This window comes from Coccinella septempunctata, chromosome 2 (assembly GCF_907165205.1).
Source record: "Coccinella septempunctata chromosome 2, icCocSept1.1, whole genome shotgun sequence".
Lineage (NCBI taxonomy): Eukaryota > Metazoa > Arthropoda > Insecta > Coleoptera > Coccinellidae > Coccinella > Coccinella septempunctata.
The window spans coordinates 39604989-39625382 of NC_058190.1; the positions used below are offsets into that span (position 1 = coordinate 39604989).

At 32.9% G+C, this 20394-nt stretch overlaps 2 protein-coding genes across 2 annotated transcripts; one reads left to right on the top strand and one right to left on the bottom strand.

Annotated features, from left to right (window-relative positions):
* Positions 1 to 1911: 1911 nt before the first annotated feature.
* LOC123307153 lies at positions 1912 to 15814 on the top strand. Its single transcript, XM_044889371.1, has 4 exons — positions 1912 to 2129; positions 4354 to 4532; positions 12655 to 12865; positions 15526 to 15814. The coding sequence occupies exons 1-4, from the start codon at positions 1952 to 1954 to the stop codon at positions 15720 to 15722; spliced, it is 765 nt and encodes a 254-aa protein (XP_044745306.1). The 5' UTR covers positions 1912 to 1951; the 3' UTR covers positions 15723 to 15814.
* Positions 15815 to 17980: 2166 nt separating this feature from the next.
* LOC123307156 lies at positions 17981 to 20127 on the bottom strand. Its single transcript, XM_044889372.1, has one exon. The coding sequence runs from the start codon at positions 19757 to 19759 to the stop codon at positions 17981 to 17983; it is 1779 nt and encodes a 592-aa protein (XP_044745307.1). The 5' UTR covers positions 19760 to 20127.
* Positions 20128 to 20394: the final 267 nt, after the last annotated feature.

Consider the following 20394-nt stretch of genomic DNA (forward strand, 5'->3'; position numbering starts at 1 on the left):
TTATTTTTTGAATATCTCATTTATGTTTACATGATTTTATGTATTCATTTGTATGGAAGCCATATCTTATACAAAGAAACAATAAAATCATTTATTATACATGTTTTTGATATTGAGAACAAAAAAATAAATGAGACAAACTTAACAGGTTTTTTTTGGGATATAAAACTCTTTCAAAGTTTTCAATCCACTCAGTCTGAGGCTAAAAAACTACGAAATTAAATCATGAAATTATATTGAAAGCTCAAGAAATTTTAAACCTTCCAGGTTTTATTTGAAATATTTGATTCTTTCTTCAAAAAAACACAGATCAAATTGTTTGGGCATCAGACGGCTATAATTCTCCATTTGAGATCGATCGAGATAGAAACAGACAGTTTGCATTCGTTCTCAAATAAAAAATTATATCAAGGAATGTTTTATCAGGTTTTATTTTAAATATCTGATTTTTGGTCAAGGAAAATTCAAATATTGTTTCGAGCATCAGAGGGTTATAACAATCAATCTCAATAAATCGATCTCAAATAAAGAATTGCAGCCCTCTTATGCTCAAGGATAATTCAAGTCAATTTATTTTCAAATATTTGAAATTAATATTTCTTGATTTCATTTCGTGTTTTTTAGCCTCAATGTAAGTGGATTGAATACTTGATTGGTCTGAAATAATTTTGACTGAAATTATCAAGGTTTTTGTTATTTTGTTTCAAGGTACTGCTGCCCAAAATCCTTTCACATAGATATAGGTACTTTAAAATTTTGGTATATGGTGACTAATAGGGCATTTCGGATCAGCTGACTTTGACAGGACCCCTGAGGATCACACAAGTATTGGTTAGGTTCATATTGTTGAGATTTTGACTGGTTTTTGAAAATTTTCATCAAATTTTTGAGAACATGTCCTTTAGTGAAATTCAATGGAAACCTAAGGAACCAAAAATTCAAAATGTATTCGGAGAAGCGTTTACTTTTCGGTTTGATTATGATTTTGATTGACGAGCTTATAAACATAACGCTTGATTAAAAAAAATTCATAGTCAAGTAGGCTATGAAATCAATCTCAATAAATCGATCTCAAATAAAGAATTGCAGCCCTCTTATGCTCAAGGATAATTCAAGTCAATTTATTTTCAAATATTTGAAATTAATATTTCTTGATTTCATTTCGTGTTTTTTAGCCTCAATGTAAGTGGATTGAATACTTGATTGGTCTGAAATAATTTTGACTAAAATTATCAAGGTTTTTGTTATTTTGTTTCAAGGTACTGCTGCCCAAAATCCTTTCACATAGATATAGGTACTTTAAAATTTTGGTCAAAATCAATTGAGGTAATTTGTAATCAACCACATAAACTCAAAAGAGAATAAGATAGAACACATAGGCAGACACTTCTATGGCCATTGAATAAAATAATTATAGCTAGACTACTTAAATACATATTATTTGGATATGGAAATATGTATGGTGGTAATGTGTAAAATTTGTTTTTTGTAAATAATATCCTCTTCCAAAATTCCATCGAGAAAGGGTATATTGAAAACCATTCGAAACATTGCATGTGAGTAAACATTGTATATGTCAAAAAGGCATCATAAACATCATAAGAAATGTCAACCAGGACAATTTCAGGAATTTTTCTCTTCCTTTTATCGTTTGCAGCTCATCATGACAAATTAATCCAAGGTAATTATAATGATATGAATATCTTGGAAAATCTTTTGAAAAAGCAGAATAATTTTAAACAACCCCTTTGTTAAACTAATGATTTATTAGAAGTCCTCATAAACAAGGACGCTGTATATTCTGCATTCATTGGTAGAATTCGAAACAACCTGATTAAAATTTTCCTCGTTTTATGTTTTAGTTCATTCTTATAAATACGACCTACCATTGTTGATTCTTTTATTCACTATTCAGATTTGTAGATTCATCTGAGGAAGTACGACTTCCACCATGAAATACGCAGTTTTCATTTTTCTAATCGTAGTTTTCCACTACGTTGATGCATACACAACTCGGTTCAATCATATTGACATCGACGCCATTTTGAGGAACGAGAGACTGTTGAACGTTTATCTGAAATGCGTAATGGAAGGAAAAGGGTGTACAGCAGAAGGAACTGAACTCAAGAGTGAGTAGAGCTTTGTATCCTCGTTTTAAGATTTACATCTCATCTGAAACACATTTCTATTCGTTTGTTCATTCAAGACAGTCAAGTTCAGTTTGAGTGGATTTTTAGGGTTATTTTTGCTTCATTGGGTTTCGAAACCATCTTGGGAATTTGGTCAGGTAGGAGACTTGAACCACCTCAAATATTACAATTCAATTTTCGATATCGTAAATAGCTTGCTATATACTCGTAACAAGGCACAACTAGTGGCTGCTCCATTTTGGCCGCCATCAGAACAGTTCGGGAGTGAGAGGGTTGAACGTGATTTTGTTGTTAGGAAAGTAAGAAATTGACTAATTATTGTTTGTAACACTGTCTGAAAAGTTTAATAGGTGCGTGGTGTTATTTAGTTTTATTGTTTTCATCGATTAATATAGTTTTACAAACGATGAGCCCTTTCGATAATAGTTGTAAAAGTTTAAAAAAACATCTGTTAAATAGACTGAAAAGGAGTGCGGGAGACTTAACCCATGCTATGGTCGGGAGACATAATCAGTGATCCAAGTTTCCCGCACTGGGCTAAGGTAAAAGATAAGGTAAAAAATTTAATCGAATTATAAAAATAAATATGAATGTTTTTTCATTCAAAGATTGAAAAAAGTAAAAAATAACTCGGAAATAGGTGGGAGTGACTCTGAATTAGAAATGTATTTCATACGCTGATACATCTGATGATGAAAACCTTGACATAGACAATCGTTGGCCATTGGAAATTGTTTTCTTTCAATGTTTTTCATGATTAACAAACTTATGGTCAGTCTCTCTCGCCCCCTGTTCAACTCTCCCATGGGTTAGGGATGCATGAGCCAATTTTCGGTTCCTAAAAAAAGAATTTCTGTACTCAAAATGTTCATCTCACCATCACTCTACTATTATCTATCGTTACCTATTTGGGCATGATATCTTCACGCAAAATATGACTTGCTACCATTTACAGATACAACTTAAGTGTCTCAGAGTGAAAAGGGGTTCAACTCTCCCGGACTGCCCCTACCTAATATTGTGAAATACTCGAATTAAATTTAAGCATATCGAATTTTTTTTTCGATCAGCCCTTGCTCAGAATCAGCTCCCTTAATTATACTTACCCGAAAAGCAATTTTTAGTTACTTCTAAAGCCCGTTTGCAACAGCCGAGAATTCTGTGGAGAATTCTCTACAAAATTCTCGCAAGAAAACGGCAGAGATTATTTAGTACGCAACTGAACAGAGAATTCTACCGAAAGTGCGTATGTAACGGTACATAATTCACGGCGCATGAAATCTCGAGTAAATTTTCTAGAGAATTCTCGGCTGTTGCAAACGGGCTTTAGAAGCCAGAAAGACAGTGAAATAAATTGAAAAATTGACGATACTTTCTGTAAAATTGATTATGAAATTGTCTGTAAGTATCGGGAATAAAACGTCTCTAGGGCCTTTCTGCTGAATGATTTTTGTCTATTCAGCTATCTGTGGGCGAGCCGCTGCATATTGAGGGCCGCTAAAAATGCCAAACGAAAGACTGAATACCGGAGCATGCCACGCAAATACTCTCGATCGAGGCCTTCTAGTTTTAATCTATTTTATCATTTCTATAATTCCAAAGAAGGAAAAATGAAATTGAGTGACGTGAATTATCGAGCAAACAATAATGAATATTGGTAATGTATTCATTGTTAACTCCAACGTAGTAGAAAAAAATTGTACATATATCCCATTTCACTCATTTCATTTGGTATAATGGATACTTCGACGATCTTTTGTTTTCTTGACTTCAATCATTATGTCAGACTTTCGAAGATGACTCAGTGTCATTAATGGGATCTTAGTCCAATGATGTTATTCCAAGTAATGTACCGGGTTTTTTACTGTAACTTGACCTCCCTGTAACTTCGTTACAAATAGAGATACCTACAAGGAAATGTTGAACGAAATCCACTAATTGTTTTTCAAAATGATCTTACAAAGAGAAATTTATACAGGGTGGCAACAGTATTCCTATCAAACAGAGAAGAACGAAAATACGATCAAATTTCTGTTTACAAACAAATATACGAATATGGGTGTATCAAGGTACTGATATTTCAACTGGTGCAAGGTGAACCATTTTATTCGTTTTTTAATGACGAAACCACAAGCTTTATTGGAATACTTATCCAAATATGACATCATTCATCGATGACGAATAATTTTTTTCTTATTTTTAGAACTGTTACCCGATGCAATCAAGACTGGTTGTTCGAAGTGTAATGAACAACAGAAAAAAGGTGCTGTCAAAGTGTTCAGATATCTGAAGCAGGAGAAACCAGCAGTCTGGCAGAAGTTGATGGAGAAATTTGACCCGAAAAAAATGTATAGGTCACAGTGGGAAACGCTCACAAAGGCATAAATTCGAACGATATATGTATCAATTATGTGTAGGAGTATTCTGTGATTAGGAATTTATTCCATGAGGTTAGAATGAGGAGGCTGATGATGATATATTAAGTTTTTTGCTTCCTTTGCCATGAATTCAGGGTGATATTTCATAACAACAGAAATGTGGTTATATTTATACTCCAAGCTTCTGTAAACCATATTATCACCCGGGAGGTTTAAAACTGAATATTTTTCAGTGATTCATGATTTTCAGCTTTATTTTCGTACATATTACTATGATTATTTCATTAGTATATAAAAATATAAATCCCTGATGTCACAGCATCCATAATTTTACCGACTATTCATGAGAAACCGTCGAAAAAAATTTAAAAAAATCAATTTTAATAACACTAAAATTCATATTTGTTTGAATTCAAACGATTGAATTGCCAACCAAATCGTACAAAAATCAACAGTGCAACTATAATTTGACAAAAAAGTTTAAGTATGGCAGAAAAAATCATGAATATGTTTGTATGTATGAATATCTTCTCTGGACCTATTCTAATTAGATGCTTCTTTAGGCGTCAGTCAGTGCCTCGTAAGGAAATCTCTTTCTAGTAGGTGGGTTTTTTTATATCCATATAAAGTAAATTGATCTTATATTGATTTGAAAAAAAATATAACAGAAATTCTTCTCGTACCTAGTATTAAATTGAAAATGTGTATATGTAAATAAATCAACATACTGCCTGAATTGTCTTTTTTTATTATTCATTCATCCCAGCCATTTTGAAGAAACAGCAGGAAGCATGAAGAGCGCGTAGTGAAAGTTGCATATACATAGTGGGCAAAAATTAACTCAGAAAATTCACGATTTTTGTATTTACTATTTTACATCATACTCAGAAAGAAATGCTCTATTCAGTTCTGGTATAGAAAGTTAGGGTTTCCATTAAAAAAACTCAATAACCCTTCACTCCTCGTAGAGGGTACATGATAAACTACTCCGTTATACATGGAAAGTTGCCTAATTTGAGATGAAAATTGACCTGTATCAGTTTTTCACAAAATAGTAATTAAGACATATAATAAAATTGGTGAGTTAATTTTTATTCTCTCTGTATGTATCACCTTGTTCATCATAGTTATATTTTTCTTGTAAGTATTTGAATTTTCATTACCTACTTGAATTGACATTCAGTGAAGAAGTGTAAATGTAAAATGATTTTGAAAGACGAAATTGATAAGAACAAATTTGATTTTGAACGTTGTTATGATGAGAAATTGAAGAAATTTCTCGAAAATGTGAAATATTATCAAGAACATCCCAAAAAAATTTTAAAATTTGCAAAAGTATTAGAAATATTACGCAAAAAGACCTACATAATTGAATGTTAAGATAGATCTCAGTAGAAATAGATTTCATTTGAAACCTACTATATGCTTGGACCCAAGCAAATAAGAATATCTTCTAATGGTGACATTTTCGACAGTTTTCACTAATAAGTATTAAAGTTTTGCAATAAGAAGAAAGGCAAAATGAGAATTAAAATAGAAGCGATATTCCATTGAATGTCAACCCAAATAATGAAAATTCAATTAGGCACATACAATAAAATATAAGTTTTCGAAGGGATATAAAAACTCCAAATGATAAATACCCATAGGTGTACCTATCTGTTATAATTATATCCCAAATGAAATTTAGTATTTTCAAAATTGTATTGGTTTTTCTTGAGGTAGGAAAAAATAAATGAATAAACAATTTCTCAGTTTTATTTATATACTCACCTCATAATAAAATAAATAGATGTACATAATTGTTCTAATTTCATGTTTAAATGATGTTTTTATTAATAAGTAAGAATTTATTCTCGAAAATGGAAGGTGTTATGATATGTGGGAAATGATCCTGTAAGAAAATAGATAGTTGTGCATCTTAAGAAGTAATAAACATAAATAAAATTTATCTCGTCATCTCGTTATATTCACTGAAAAAACCTACTAAATTGAGTCAATATTAAATAGTGAAACAGAGACTTTGAGGAATCTCATTTTCAGATAATTTTAATAACATAATACTTCTTTCCTCGCAGATATGAAGGTGAAATGATTCTGAATTCATGTGAAATGTTCTTTCATTGAGCTTACTTAGGGATTTTGTCAACCAATTGAGTATGAAATCGTTTACCACTATTTTTTTTCGAGAAAGAATACCAAATTAGTATGGAAAAATACTGAAATCTGTTACTTCATATCCAGCTTTTTACTCTCATTGCCAAAAATTGATGGTGTAGTTCTTCCATCTCTATCCTCTTCGTCTACTTTAATGGTATAAGGCAGTAAAACAGCGTATAAAATTATTTATGGGAATTTGCGTGGAAAAATTCCTTTTTAAGATGATAGGGTCAGTCGAATGTGGACCGGTTTGAACAAAATCTTCCATGGAGGTTTGGACAAACAACGGATGTTTTTTTTTTTGACGAATTGAAGCCGGCGGGGTGATTCTTCATACATATGGATGAGAGCAAAATAATGAACTGTTGTTCTTTCTATCAGCAAATCTTGAAGAATTATACTGGACTAAACATCTGACTCTTTGGACGATTCCAATGATCATCCTGAATCATAGACATATTGATATAAATCTGAGTTAGGTAATTTTGTTTGAAAACTAAGCATTATTAATGAAACATCGATAGAAATTTCTGATATGAATGGAAATCTACAAAATCAAATCGAGATTGTGACCAATTATTCCAAACACAAATGGATTCCAAGAAGAAGAGGATCTATGAAATGCGATTCCTAGATAAGAAGTGAATTTCAACCGAGTAGGGAATGTAGGGATCCTGAACTTTTTTCAATTTTTAGCTGTCACTGAATCTAACTAGGGGCAATTTTAACTTTTTTCAAATAAAATTAAACGTTGAAAAATATTTCGCGTTTTATATTCAAATCAGTTGGTGGTTTCCGACATACAGGGCTGTTTCTTAATCGATGCGAAATATTTTAAGTAGAGGACCCAAAATGAAGGTCTGTTATACAGGGTGAGTCTTTGATGATGATGAAAGGGGGAAAAATAAAAACGTACAAAATTTAGCGTGAGAAATTTCTGATGCTTCAACAGTTTTCAAATCGAATGAAACAAAAAGACGAATTCAACACAAAAATTTGAAATTTGGACTTTTTCCTCCAGGATTGTTCGATTACAAAAAAAAAATATATTTCACAGAGAAAGACCCCTTCCCCAATTTTCCTTGAAAAATAACTTTTCAAATTCTATCGTCTCAATTAAAAAACAAGACACAACAATTAAACGATATGGTTCACAAGAAATTTAATTCATTTACGTGAAATCCAGAAAAAAAATATGTGTTTGGGGACCCCTTAGTTACTCTAGGGACCTGATGGACTTCTGTACACTTCTACAAACATACAATACGTTTAGCGAGGTTTCCAAATGAATAAATAAATAAATAAATACATAAATAAATAAATAAACAAATAATTAAATACATAAATAAATAAATCCGAATTTCGGCGAAAATATCACAATTTTGGAGATCAGTTTGTCTCAGTTTATCACAATAATATGCGTTGATTCTAGGAACACATCTGTATTAGGTCGTAAACAAATTTTGCAACATCCTGTGATGCAATTAAAAATCAAATTTTGCTGGGATAATCAAACCAGTTTTTTATTTGAAATTTATAGCTTTCTGGAAGGTTAGTGATCCCTGGGAGGAAATTTTGTGGGAGATAGAATATTCGCTAGCTTTCCTGGCCCCTTAATCATCGCAGAGAGAAATTATGCAAATCGAAAAAACTCGTCTTCCAATTAAATCCCTCTAACTGTTTAGAAGCTCGTTTAAGATGCATTGTAAGCCAGGGCAGGACATCCTCAACCTGGATTCTCCTTGGGCATTTTGAAAACGGTAACTAGATGTTTCATCTATTCATTAATCATTTCATTATATAGATACTTAGTTGTACAGGGTTGAGATAAAGTGTGAAACTAAGTTCATATCCTTGAAACGAAAGAAAAAAAAATTATGAAACTTTGCAAGCAAGATCAATGTGATCCAATAAATTAAAATATCCCCATAGGTTCATCCCAAAAATTCCGTGCCACACATTGCCTATAGATGTACTTGCTCTCGTCGTTTTCGTTTTTAAGATATCCCAGCCCTGTATCTCATCATTTACGAACTGAAAATGCACACGAAGTTTTGTATGACCTATGAAGAGTACATAAACTTATAGATGCAAGAGATATACGACCCTGAATAATAAGTTGTCAGTATATTACGGAATTATGTAAACCGAGTAAAATAATGAATATGACCACAAAAATAGATGTAGGTAATGAGAAAATTTATAGCTTGGCAGGTTGTTTGAATCCTGCGGAAAAATTCTCAATGATCTTAAGCATATCAAGAAGTTGAGGGAAACATTGGTAAATGCTAAGCAGGAACTGTTATATTTCATTTCACGAATGCTTCACATCAAGGAGAAAATTGTAGATGGGATCATCTTATTGAAGGTTTCTTTTCTTCTGGGAACTTTTTCAATAGATCGTAGATATCAGAAATTTCTGTCATGAATCTAAGAGATGTTGTGGTAAATAGAGTAACTCATTATATAAAATTATTCTGTGTACCACCATTGCAATAAGACGAAATTAATCCACATTGAAGATGAAAAAATTAATGGGATATTTTCATGACTAATCAATCATTTTGATCGTCTTTTTCTGTCGATTTTCCAATAGCCGTCAATGACGAATGAAAAAAACGATAAAATCATTCAATTTGATCTCTCATAACAGATGGATTACCAAAGAAAGTAACTTCTATCTCATACTTGTTATTCTGCACAACTTGATCGTGAGATCTACACCTATACAGATTCAAAAGTCCAAGTCACATCTTCAGGAAGTGATAGTTCTAATTCAAATGAGAAGTTAAAATTTTTTTTTTCCGACTCCAATCCCTTAAGAAATGTTTCTGCAATCAACAGTATCCCAAAAAATTCAAACAAAAATTAAATTCAGCAGCCTGTATGACTGAAGGGATTCAAGATCTTGAAAACGCTTCTTATTTTGAGTAACTGACTTCAGAAACTTATGACTTGGTCGGTTCGTAATTTTTTATGCTGCTCTGATGAGGTCAAGCCAAACCGAAACCATTGTCATCATTTGTTCTTCTTCGAAAGAATTCATCTAGCTCATGAGTTTAATCATCATTCAATTACAAAACTTGATGGTTGGCGAATGAAAATATGAAAATCATGGCGTACCCACTCTTGATATACGACGAAATAGTTATTTAATCAACTAGGTTATTAATGAAAGCGATTTATAATTGAGATATTTTATTTTTTATTTATTTAATTTATTATTTATTTAATTTATTCAATTAATGTTCGAGATCATTAATCGTTCAATTAATGAACGAGTTGATTTTTCCGTCGACCACATTTTGAATTGAATGTGAATTCTTGATTGTAAAAATTTTCTATCTATACCTAGTCAAAATAGACACTTTATAAATTTTCTATGTTCATTTCGGAATGTTGATATTTATGCGGCAGATCGAAAAATTCGAGAAGTCCATAGAGGGCATATTCGAGTTGTGACATTTTGAGTAAAACACATTGATATCGTTCCCAATAATATCTGTTACAGAATGTGTGGAGCTGGTGGAAGCTGGAGTTGTAGTACATAGATATATTGATTACTCTCTAACCATCATAATTTTTCTGCAACCTCCACAATTCATCTCTTCTCAATTCACCCGCTAGGTACTACGAAAATCAATGCGACATACAAATAAAATAATTATTTGGGAAGCTGCTGAATACTTCTATGTTCGATTACTCATGACAATAATGCATTAACAGGAAATTAACCAATAAAAGGGTTTATTAACAGCTAATTTCGTGTACGAAATTACGGAAAATATTATTTCAATATTAGGATTAAATTTATACCTACTTGCTTTAGTTTGGCGCATTTAAATTTCTTATTCCTAATTATTGACTTTTTATGGCCTTCTTTATACATAAATCATAAATCTCTAGTTTGAAATTCGCACAGTTCAAAAAAGAGGAAATTGGGAAATATTTAATTGATGAACTATTCTCGTTGTTTCCAGAATACAGGCAATCAATTTCGGTTTTAGGAACCTAGAGAAACGTTTCGGCGATTGTGAAATATTCACACAACGAACTGACACTTATTTTCACTTGGAGTTCGGAAACCCCAATCAAAAAGCTGTTGCTTCTTGAATTTCGGTGGACTTATTAAAAATTTCATCAATTTTATATTTCATGCCAAAACTAATTAATTGGATGATCTTGAAATAATCTGAGAGATTTCGTTGTGGATTTCAATGTATTATTTGACTTGTAGATGTTATACATACAATGCCTTGAATCACTGAAGCAATTAAGCGGTGTTTTTTCAGGGAATTACGAAAGTGATAATCATCCGGCAAAAAATACTGTAATTAAAATTATATTGTTTTCAGGTTACCATTTCGATAATTAGATAATTAGCAATATCCAGGTTGTTAAATCATAACACCTGTTATGGAAAATTATATTTTTTTTCGATTTTGGATGGAATCTGCTAATTCGCATACATGGTTTGATATCTTTGAAAAATTCAATACGGCACCTAATAAAACATGTGCAGTTAAAATGTCATATCATAGTTTTTTCGGGAAATATCTTCATCGAGAATTGAAAACTGCATTGTCAAAAAATGATCTTTCTCGTAGATTGTATGGACACTTAGAATCAGGTGTAAAAACAAAATTTCAAATTTACACGTTAATTTTTTTCGAATTTCATGATTCACATCTGATGATTATTTTATGTTTGAAGGTTTGCTTTCTGTTCGATTTTCGGAGACTGTAATTAATGTTGATAAGCAAAAAACCGATAGACAATGAATTTTTCATTATTCAATTTCGTTCTGCAGCACGAATGGACAAAAATATAGAGAAGCATATGTTTTATTATTCAGACCTGAAGTTGTCCATTAAAAATAGTAGAAATCCAGCAGAATTGATTTCGACTACCATCATGGACATCTATCTATTCGATAGCACAATGAAAATTCTCCATTTTCCTGAAAATATTGAGTTAAAACTCAGTAGAAAGTTGTGAAAAATCAACACGAATAATAGTACAGTATTCCTTTAATATCCCATCTTCAAAAAAATCAAACGATTCGAAAAAATATAAGATATATGAAATACTATCCTGAATCTCACAGCCAGATGACACTCAAATTTTGCAGGAATATTCAAAACGTCATTTGGGATTTAGGTATACGTGTTTTACTATACCAATATCGGTCAATTTTTGTATTAGAAAATAAATCATTTTTTCTTTCGAATATGTGAACAGAGAGAGAGAGGCACTGGATATCATCTGCCAAATTTCAGCATTTAATTATTCTAGGCAATAGTTTTCGAAAAATAAAAGAAGATGCAAAGCAGTCGCCTGGAATTCCCATTTCATTTTTTGAAATTATGACCTAAGACGTAAACAACTGTGAAAATTTCTGAATGAGGTTGCATATAATTTTTTATATAAAAATATTACTTGAAACGATAATCGAAATAGTGAAGCTTAAACTAAACTGTCGAGCAATAAAAATTGCGGTCATCTGTGGAAGATTTTGAAAAGTTGAGAGATATGAAGTTCAAAACGATTGAGCTGAGGGCACCTGTGCTTTCAGGGAAAAATTAAAAACACTAATCTATTAACGGTTTCGAAAACCTACGTACGCTGAACCAAATGGCTCTACGGAACCTGTTTTGCGATGCTGGTCCCTGCCTATTCCCAGAATTAGAAAAAAACTGAAAACAATAATTAGGCACTTCTATCGGACAAAACTTCATTTAAATTTTTTAATGGCATTCTCGACCAATAATCGATTTTCTTATACTTCAACCCAGCTACCATTATCAGCGACATCAACATCTTGACGTCATCCATTTTACGTTGAACATTTTGCCTCCTCTTCTTTACTCGTCCATGGACTTCGCGACCCATCTCCACATCCATATAAATATCTGACAGGACCAACATTGATTCAGTTCGCACTTGTTCCACTTGTGATAAGCTGAGACAAAAATTCGAAGATGAAATACATTGCTGTTGGTGTTTTCTTCGCCGTTTTTGGGCTGGTGGTGTGCCGCCCTGATGACGGTCAGTACACAACCAAGTACGACAACGTTGATCTCGATGAGATCCTCAGGAGTGACAGGCTGATTAACAGCTACTTCAAATGCCTGATGTCCGGAGACGGTTGCACGCCCGATGGTGCTGAATTGAGAAGTGAGTATAATAATAATAATGCGTTAAATTAAAAAAAATACCCTTCATAAATACAAGGTGTAAATAGCTAAAAAATTTAAGCGAGTTATTAATTGTCAGAAAAGAGTCTTCTATATATTTTTTTTGAATAGCCCCTACTTAGATACAAACCCCCAATGGCACCTGGCACCTCAGAAGCAATTTTCAATTGTTTTCTTGAAAATCGAAAAAATTGAATAAAAAATTAATTGAGGTGATGTTCTATGGAACCGAGCAGGAAATGGAAAAAAATTTTTGGTTGTGTTCCCCTATATTGTTAGTATAATATCCGACTACTAGATAAATTTAAGTTCGAAGATAATTTCAGCTTATATGACATACCTTTTGATAAAATAATTTGTTGCCTCAAAAACCGTGACTATCAAAAAATTACAGGAGACCTCATTTGTTCAATCATGATGAATGAATCAAGCTATCAAAAATTCATTCCTCAAATTTCAGGCTATTTCTATTCCTTGCAAACCACCAAAATTTTTTTACTTCCTTATCTTCCATAGAATGTCTGCTCAATTTTATTTCTGTCAGTTTTCTGATTTTCATGAAAAACAAAAATTACTTTTCACTTGCCAACTTTGAGGGAGCTGTATCTGATCAGGTACTGCTAAAAAAATTATAAGAAAGACTCACACTATTTTCGACCAGAAATCCTCCCTTTAATTTTTTTGCAACTTTTCATTTACACCCTGTGTACGTGGAAGAGCATCTGGATGGGATTCCTTCAGCGAGGACATTAATACCTCCTGAATAAACATGGGGTTAAAATGCACCCCCTTCTTAGACATTTCTAATATTTTCTGAAATTTTTGATATGTTGATAATCTTCCATTATTATTAAAAACAAAAATATAAGGTCATCCACCTTCTCTCTTGACGGTGTTTTCGGTCCTACTATATCTCTTGAAAACTACCCTAACTTTTCGGAATCTTTTCTAATTTTATGCTGAAAACCTCATTTTCTGAAACTGTTGATGATTTTTTTTTCTCAGCAAAAAAAATTCTAAGAGACCTTATTTGTTCAAAATGAATCAATGTATTACAAATAAATTTTTCAATGGTATAATACGAATTGTGAAAAATGTTTCTTGCGAAAAAAATTTCAGGGGTGAATTTTCTACCCCATGAAATTATGGAGAAGCACCACTAACAATTTTTTGATTGTCTTCTTGTTTCCATAGAATGTCTGTCAGGTTTTTAATTCCTGAAGGAAAAAATTGAAAATTTCTGTCCAGATATCATCTTCAGGAAGTCACTTATTTAGGCAGGGGCTGTTCAAAAAAAGAAATATATGTATAAAAGATCCACACAATTTTTTGAAAAGCCTTATCTTCAAATATAAGTATTATTATAGTCTTCGACTCGTATTTTCCACGTTTATGATGCTAAGATCATACGAGTGTACACTATAATATTTTTGGTTACGCAGAGATGTCATTTTAGCTTGCCTACCAATTTGTTTTTTCCACATGAATTGACTTCAAGAATTTCATGTTAAGAAAACACATTTTCATTAACTTTATATTTCAAAAATAAAAATGAGTATAATTAATTTGTGAGTTGATTCCATGAGGTCATCTTTTTCGACTCTATAATTTTGTTTTCACATAAACTACAACAATAATTAAAAAATTATACTGATGCGCCAATAGAGATGATCTAATTAAATTTTTCCAATGTGTTTTTAAATAGGTACTCATACATGTTTTTCATCGAATCCTGACTACCTTGTTTTCTCTCTCATGAATTGTTGATGAGTAAAGAAAATTATGTATGAGTGAATCAATAGTGAAAGAAGACGATTATAAAATTCATGTAAACAAAGTTAAACTGTCTTTTTTTTTGAGGTCTTCATGAGAGAAATAGGCGAAGGTGAATATAAATATAGAACCTTGTTACTCAAGTTGTTTCATGGAAACTATCAGTTCGTAATTTTCATTTAACAACGATAATTAATATTTGTTTATTCTGCATTTGTTTCACCTTTTACCACTTACCATCTAAGGTGTAAAGTCAAGATTATGATATGGTTTCTAAAGATTTGGCAAACTACTGGTACATTCCAAAAGTTTTTACTTTTTGATAATATTCAGTGACTTCAAACGAATAGGTATTGAAAAAAAATCCTTATGCAAGGTAGTTCTGAAGAAATTTTTTTTTGAAAATATAAGAATAAAATTGATTGGCATAATATTCATCATTTTTATAGACGAAAAAGTTAGTGGTTTGTAGGGCTGGGTGATAGTAAAATTTACTCGAAACGTCGGCCAATCGAGAAGGATTGCTATTATCACCCAGCCCTACAAACCACTAACTTTTTCGTCTATAGAATTGGAAGGGTACGAAAGAATATGTCGATTCATCATTTTGTGATATGGTGATCGATGAATAATCTGAAAAATTTTGATAAGTTGTAATCGAATCGATTTGCTCAAACTGAATTTGAGAATCAATCGATCAATATTTGGTGATACTCATAATACCACACCAAAGTGTTTAATTCCAAGATTTAAAATTTTCTTTTCGCTACTGTTTCCACTCATTAAAACCCTATGTGTAAATTATATTCAACTTCGAATGTACCTATATTTCCGATGAGTTTATTAATATTCTCTTTCTTATTACAGAAATTCTTCCTGATGCCATAGAAACTGGATGCATTAAGTGCAGCAGGAAGCACAAGGACGGAAGCAAAAAGATCATCAATCACCTCATCATCAACAAACCAGACCTCTGGAAGCAACTCGAAACCAAATACGACCCAGAAGGCACATACAAACAGAAATACAAGGCTGAACTAGAAAAGGAAGGATTCAAATTCTGAGCCAACCCACGGTGTTTTCTAGTGTGATTTAATTTCCAAAGTCAAAACGATCTGTGTTATGAATTTCTGAAATAAATTTAATTTGAATGCAACAACTGAATATTATTCCACTGAGATAACTCAGATATTTTAGTTACTCATGGTGAAGTAATAATAACTCAAATTCTGGCTGACCAAAAGGCTATACAAATGCAGTATAGTTAATTTTATACAGGGTGTATTTAAAGGTGAGGCTTTTTTTCAACAGAAGGTAGAACTGGTCGAAAGCGTTTCACCACAAATCACGTATACAAAACTCTCAAAATCACAAAGTTGGAAAAGAAATTAAAAACTATCCTTGAAAGAGATCCTAATACAATCCAAGATTATTTGTTATCTGAATTATCTCAAAGCAATGGGAAAATCTATCTCGTGATGACTGACTAAACTATATATATGGTTTCGTTTAAGATATTTCCATACCAACTGACAGAAAAACACTTAGGCCCAAGTGTTCAAAATCTGAGCAATAAAATTCATCTAAATTATTCACAATTTGTTTCTCAATGGTCATCACAATCTTCTTCTTGCTCGAACCCTCAAACGATCGTCGTAAAAATGGGATGAAATGGGGTAAGCACTTTGCCAACATGAGTACTTCAACAATAAACTGTCTAAATTGTTTTCAGCCTAAATCGCACCATACAACAATTTTTTGAAGTGACCTGATGCACGGATAATCAGATACTACTCGGAAGTATTCAATGAATATGAACCATTCATTTTCCAACCATATCTTTACGTTTTGTTTTGTTTTTCCGATGCAGAAGTCTGGAGTCGACTTCCACAGTCCGTACTTGAAATTAAATTAAATTTTGTCGAACTTCTAGGGGTTCTAGCTCAATCATCTTGAATATTTCATATAGAAAATTTTTCGTGAAATGACTTATTTTGATGACTTCTATGTTATGTCAGAAAAAGCCTCACCTTTCAAAACACCCTGTATATCGATACATATTCATCAAACTAACGAGGTACTGCTGATTATGTTGAATATTTTGATTCACTTTTTTCGTCAACAAAATTTTGTCTGTTTCGATAACTTTTTACAGAACAATGAAGACAAGTAATTGTTATTAGTTATGTATATGATTAGTATGTTGTTCGTTTTATTCATTATGGATACCTATGATGAATGAAAAAAATTGTTGAATTCGATGGGATTGAATGACAGCTCTATAACCTTGAGAGCTAGGCAAAAATGGATGGCACGTTTCCGACCTCGATTTTCAAAAGATTGTTAATGGCCAAAACTGCATCCCTCTATCTTCTTTTGTTTTCAAGTTATAAGTAAAAACTCATTTTTCGGCTCAGCGTACTGGTGCCTCTATTTCGTAAAGTATCAGTGATATCGAAAAACAAATGTTACATTCCAGAGACAATTTTTCATGTAGAATGCAGTGGCGTAGTCAAAGATTTTTTTCATTCCGCCAGTCCAGTGATATAGCGGTAACTTTCATTTTTTTAAATATAAACTCTATGTTATTTTTACATATTCCAGTGCCATATTTTTTTCTGATTCAGAATATATAATATAAGTCGTATCTCTAATTGTTCTTCCAATACAAAAGCTCAAAAAGTAGTTTGGTCAAGTTGGCAGGTCATTTTCATTGATAATATGATAATGATCTTCATGATCTTATAATGTGTCAGGTTATAAGAGATTTTGGAGATCACTTTCATTCTGAATATTCGAAAAGATGCTCGGGAAATGAGGAAATTATGAGAACTACTTCATATTTACCTAGTAGTAGTGGCACAGCCTTACTTGTGAAGGTGTTTGAAAGGGCTGTGGTACTCTTATTTAGATTGTCTACTAGTTGAAAAGGTTTCGGAACATATTCAGTTGAATCCAGGTTTATAAAATTCCCTGAAAGTGATTCATTCCATATTGAAAAATTTTTCATCCTTTCAAATATCCGGAATGAAAGTTATCTTTAAAGTCTCTCATATTAGTAATAGTAATGAGGTTTATTCTTTGAAATCTACAATTTTAATATCTGAATAATAAACCTAAGGAAATCCACTAAAGGCAAAGCCTGTGTCATTTAATAACCTGACACAATTTAGGAGCATGAAGTTCATTATCATATCAATGAAATGACCTGCCAACTAGACCGAACTGATACGAAGTGTGGTTCGCATTAATATGCGACCACGTGGCAAGGGAAAAATGAAACAAAATATTCTACCAAATATATTCCATCCACGTGAAAGAATCACGAGTCATCAACATTGTGAAAAAAATGAAAACATTTTTCGAGAAGAAATAAAAACACAGAAACGATCAATCCTGAATATATCAACTGAAAAACTCCATGTAAATGGCTGAAGGACAGATTTTCAGATGGTTCTCCCCCGTTCCTCTGAGTCCCCCTGTTTGTCAGTGAAACGGATGCTAATCCGTACTGAAGATGTCTAGCAATCATTTCATGAAAAATATTTATGTAGGGCGAATTCTTCCTGAAGAAATATGTGGAAAATCCCGGTACCAGGCTCTGTTTCATTATGTGACCATCTCGCAATATCCTGTAATTTCGAACGATCATGTATGCCGTACGATATGGTAGTATCACCGCATAATCCTGTCCAAAATTCGTTAATAAATCGCATATTTCCTTCTCGGACGCGGCGACCAGTTGTTGGGTCAAATTCGGAACTGATATTTCCACCAGTTTTCGCATGTCCGCAACAACATAGATTGTGAGATTTGATTTGACGAGATCCTCGATCTTATCTATCTGCCCTGGGTATTCGGGGACCAGTAAAGTTTCCAGGAGGGCACCTTGAAACGTAGCAGAAATGACTAAGCAGCCAAACTGCCATAAATTCAGTAGGAATATCTGGAGTGAATGATACGAAGCTATCCTCTTGACCGATTGATTCAGGCAGATTCCGAATATACAAAGAGCTATTGGACGGTTCCTATCGCTGTGTAATTTCCCCGAAACCATCATCAATATCATGAGCGAAACGGCAGACACAAACGTCGAAATCCATAAGATCGGTTTCGACGTTTTGAGAATATTGAAGAACCTCGGGATTCTCTTCGACTTTGACACCACTCCAACCAGGTAATCGATAACAAACGGCGTTAAAAATTCGATATTGGTGTAGTTATCGACATTGAAGAATCGGTATGGACAAAAGTCGGCATCTCCGTTGGCAACCGCCCGCATGGCGTCCTCGTAGCTGAAATCCTTGGTCTGGACCAATCTCCAAGACGCGTTCAAGCTGTCGATGAGGTTAATCCAGAAGTTTGGATCTTCCCCAGTCCACTTCCTACCCCTCTTTACATTCCTAGGGGGATTGTTGAAAACAGCCAAGTTGAACACTTTCCCATTCAGATTTGCGTATTCATGATTCAGAAAATAATCCGACAATTCATCTTTGTTACTCAAATTCACCACGACTCTCTTGAAAGGTTGATAGGAGATCAACTGGACCTCAGTTTTAAAAAAGATGAGACCAGAGAAAAGCAGGGAATATTTTTTCCACAGTTCTTTCATGAAATTCTCTGCTACTTCTTTATCCTCCACTTCGAAATTTAGTACAAAGAACGCAGGGATCCTTGTGCTGAAGAAGTTCAGACTGGATACGAAGTCTAATTTCTCGTAGACATCCTCGAAAGAGTTGAGCATGTAAAACAGGAAAGTTGGATACACCACTGGATTGTTCATCGTTTCGAAGACTCCTCCAGTTCTCAATGATAACGACGGACAAAAAACACTGTTCAATATATTCTGTTCCTCTGGTGAGAGTTCCTCCAGGTCCACGAAAACGCAGAATTTGAATATAACATTAGCGTCAGTTTCAGCTACAGTTTTCATCGACTCCAGTAATGATTTCTTTCTATCATTATGCTCGACAGTTATGGAAATGCAGTGGGAAAAAGCGACAAAGCTAGTGAGAACCAACGGCACAATAAAGACAGACATGGTTGAAGTGAAAGTTAGATGGAAAAGAGCGAATGGAAATACAGACAGACGATCGATCATTCGTAATATCGTAATTCCTTATACAGACGAAAATTATGTGATAAGATCGTTTGAAAAGTTTTTAGGGGAGTACTTCGTTCAATTAGGTATGTAGGAATTTTCCAAGTTTCACCAGTGCGGAATAAAACATGAGCTGTAATTAATCTCTTTTCGCCTTTTAGCTTTATTGAATTGAGCGACTGACAAGACATGAAAAAACAAACAGTTGAGCGAGTAATAAAATTAATACATGTGCTAAAACAAATAGCACACAATATAATTAGGATGGTAGGGTAACAGGTATGACATTTATTTCTTGGTAATAGAAAATATTAACAGAATCGCCAAGTTTTCGAATTTGTCAGAGCACGTACACGCCTTGAGTTGGATTTGAGTCTTCCATTCACGTCATCAAAAAAGAATTTCTATATGCAGATGTATGCTACACGGGTAAAAGATGTGTCTCTGTTTAAATGAAAAAATATCTATAGGAACACCTATTTCTTTTTCCGATGAATATTCGTCGATCACTTCCTTCAGGATATTTATACTGGTGAGCATTTTATTCAACAGAAGTTACAACTGCTCACAATAAAACGTTGCACCAAAAATCACCTATAAAAATTTCAAAATGAGTCCTGTATTCATTATCAGAA

Excerpts from the sequence above, each read along its gene's own strand:
- LOC123307153 (XM_044889371.1), top strand. The coding sequence starts at position 1,952 with ATGAAATACGCAGTTTTCATTTTTCTAATCGTAGTTTTCCACTACGTT. Across the intron at positions 2,130-4,353 it reads AGAAGGAACTGAACTCAAGA|AACTGTTACCCGATGCAATC; the intron begins GTGAGTAGAGCT and ends TCTTATTTTTAG. Across the intron at positions 12,866-15,525 it reads CGATGGTGCTGAATTGAGAA|AAATTCTTCCTGATGCCATA; the intron begins GTGAGTATAATA and ends TTCTTATTACAG.
- LOC123307156 (XM_044889372.1), bottom strand. The coding sequence starts at position 19,759 with ATGATCGATCGTCTGTCTGTATTTCCATTCGCTCTTTTCCATCTAACT.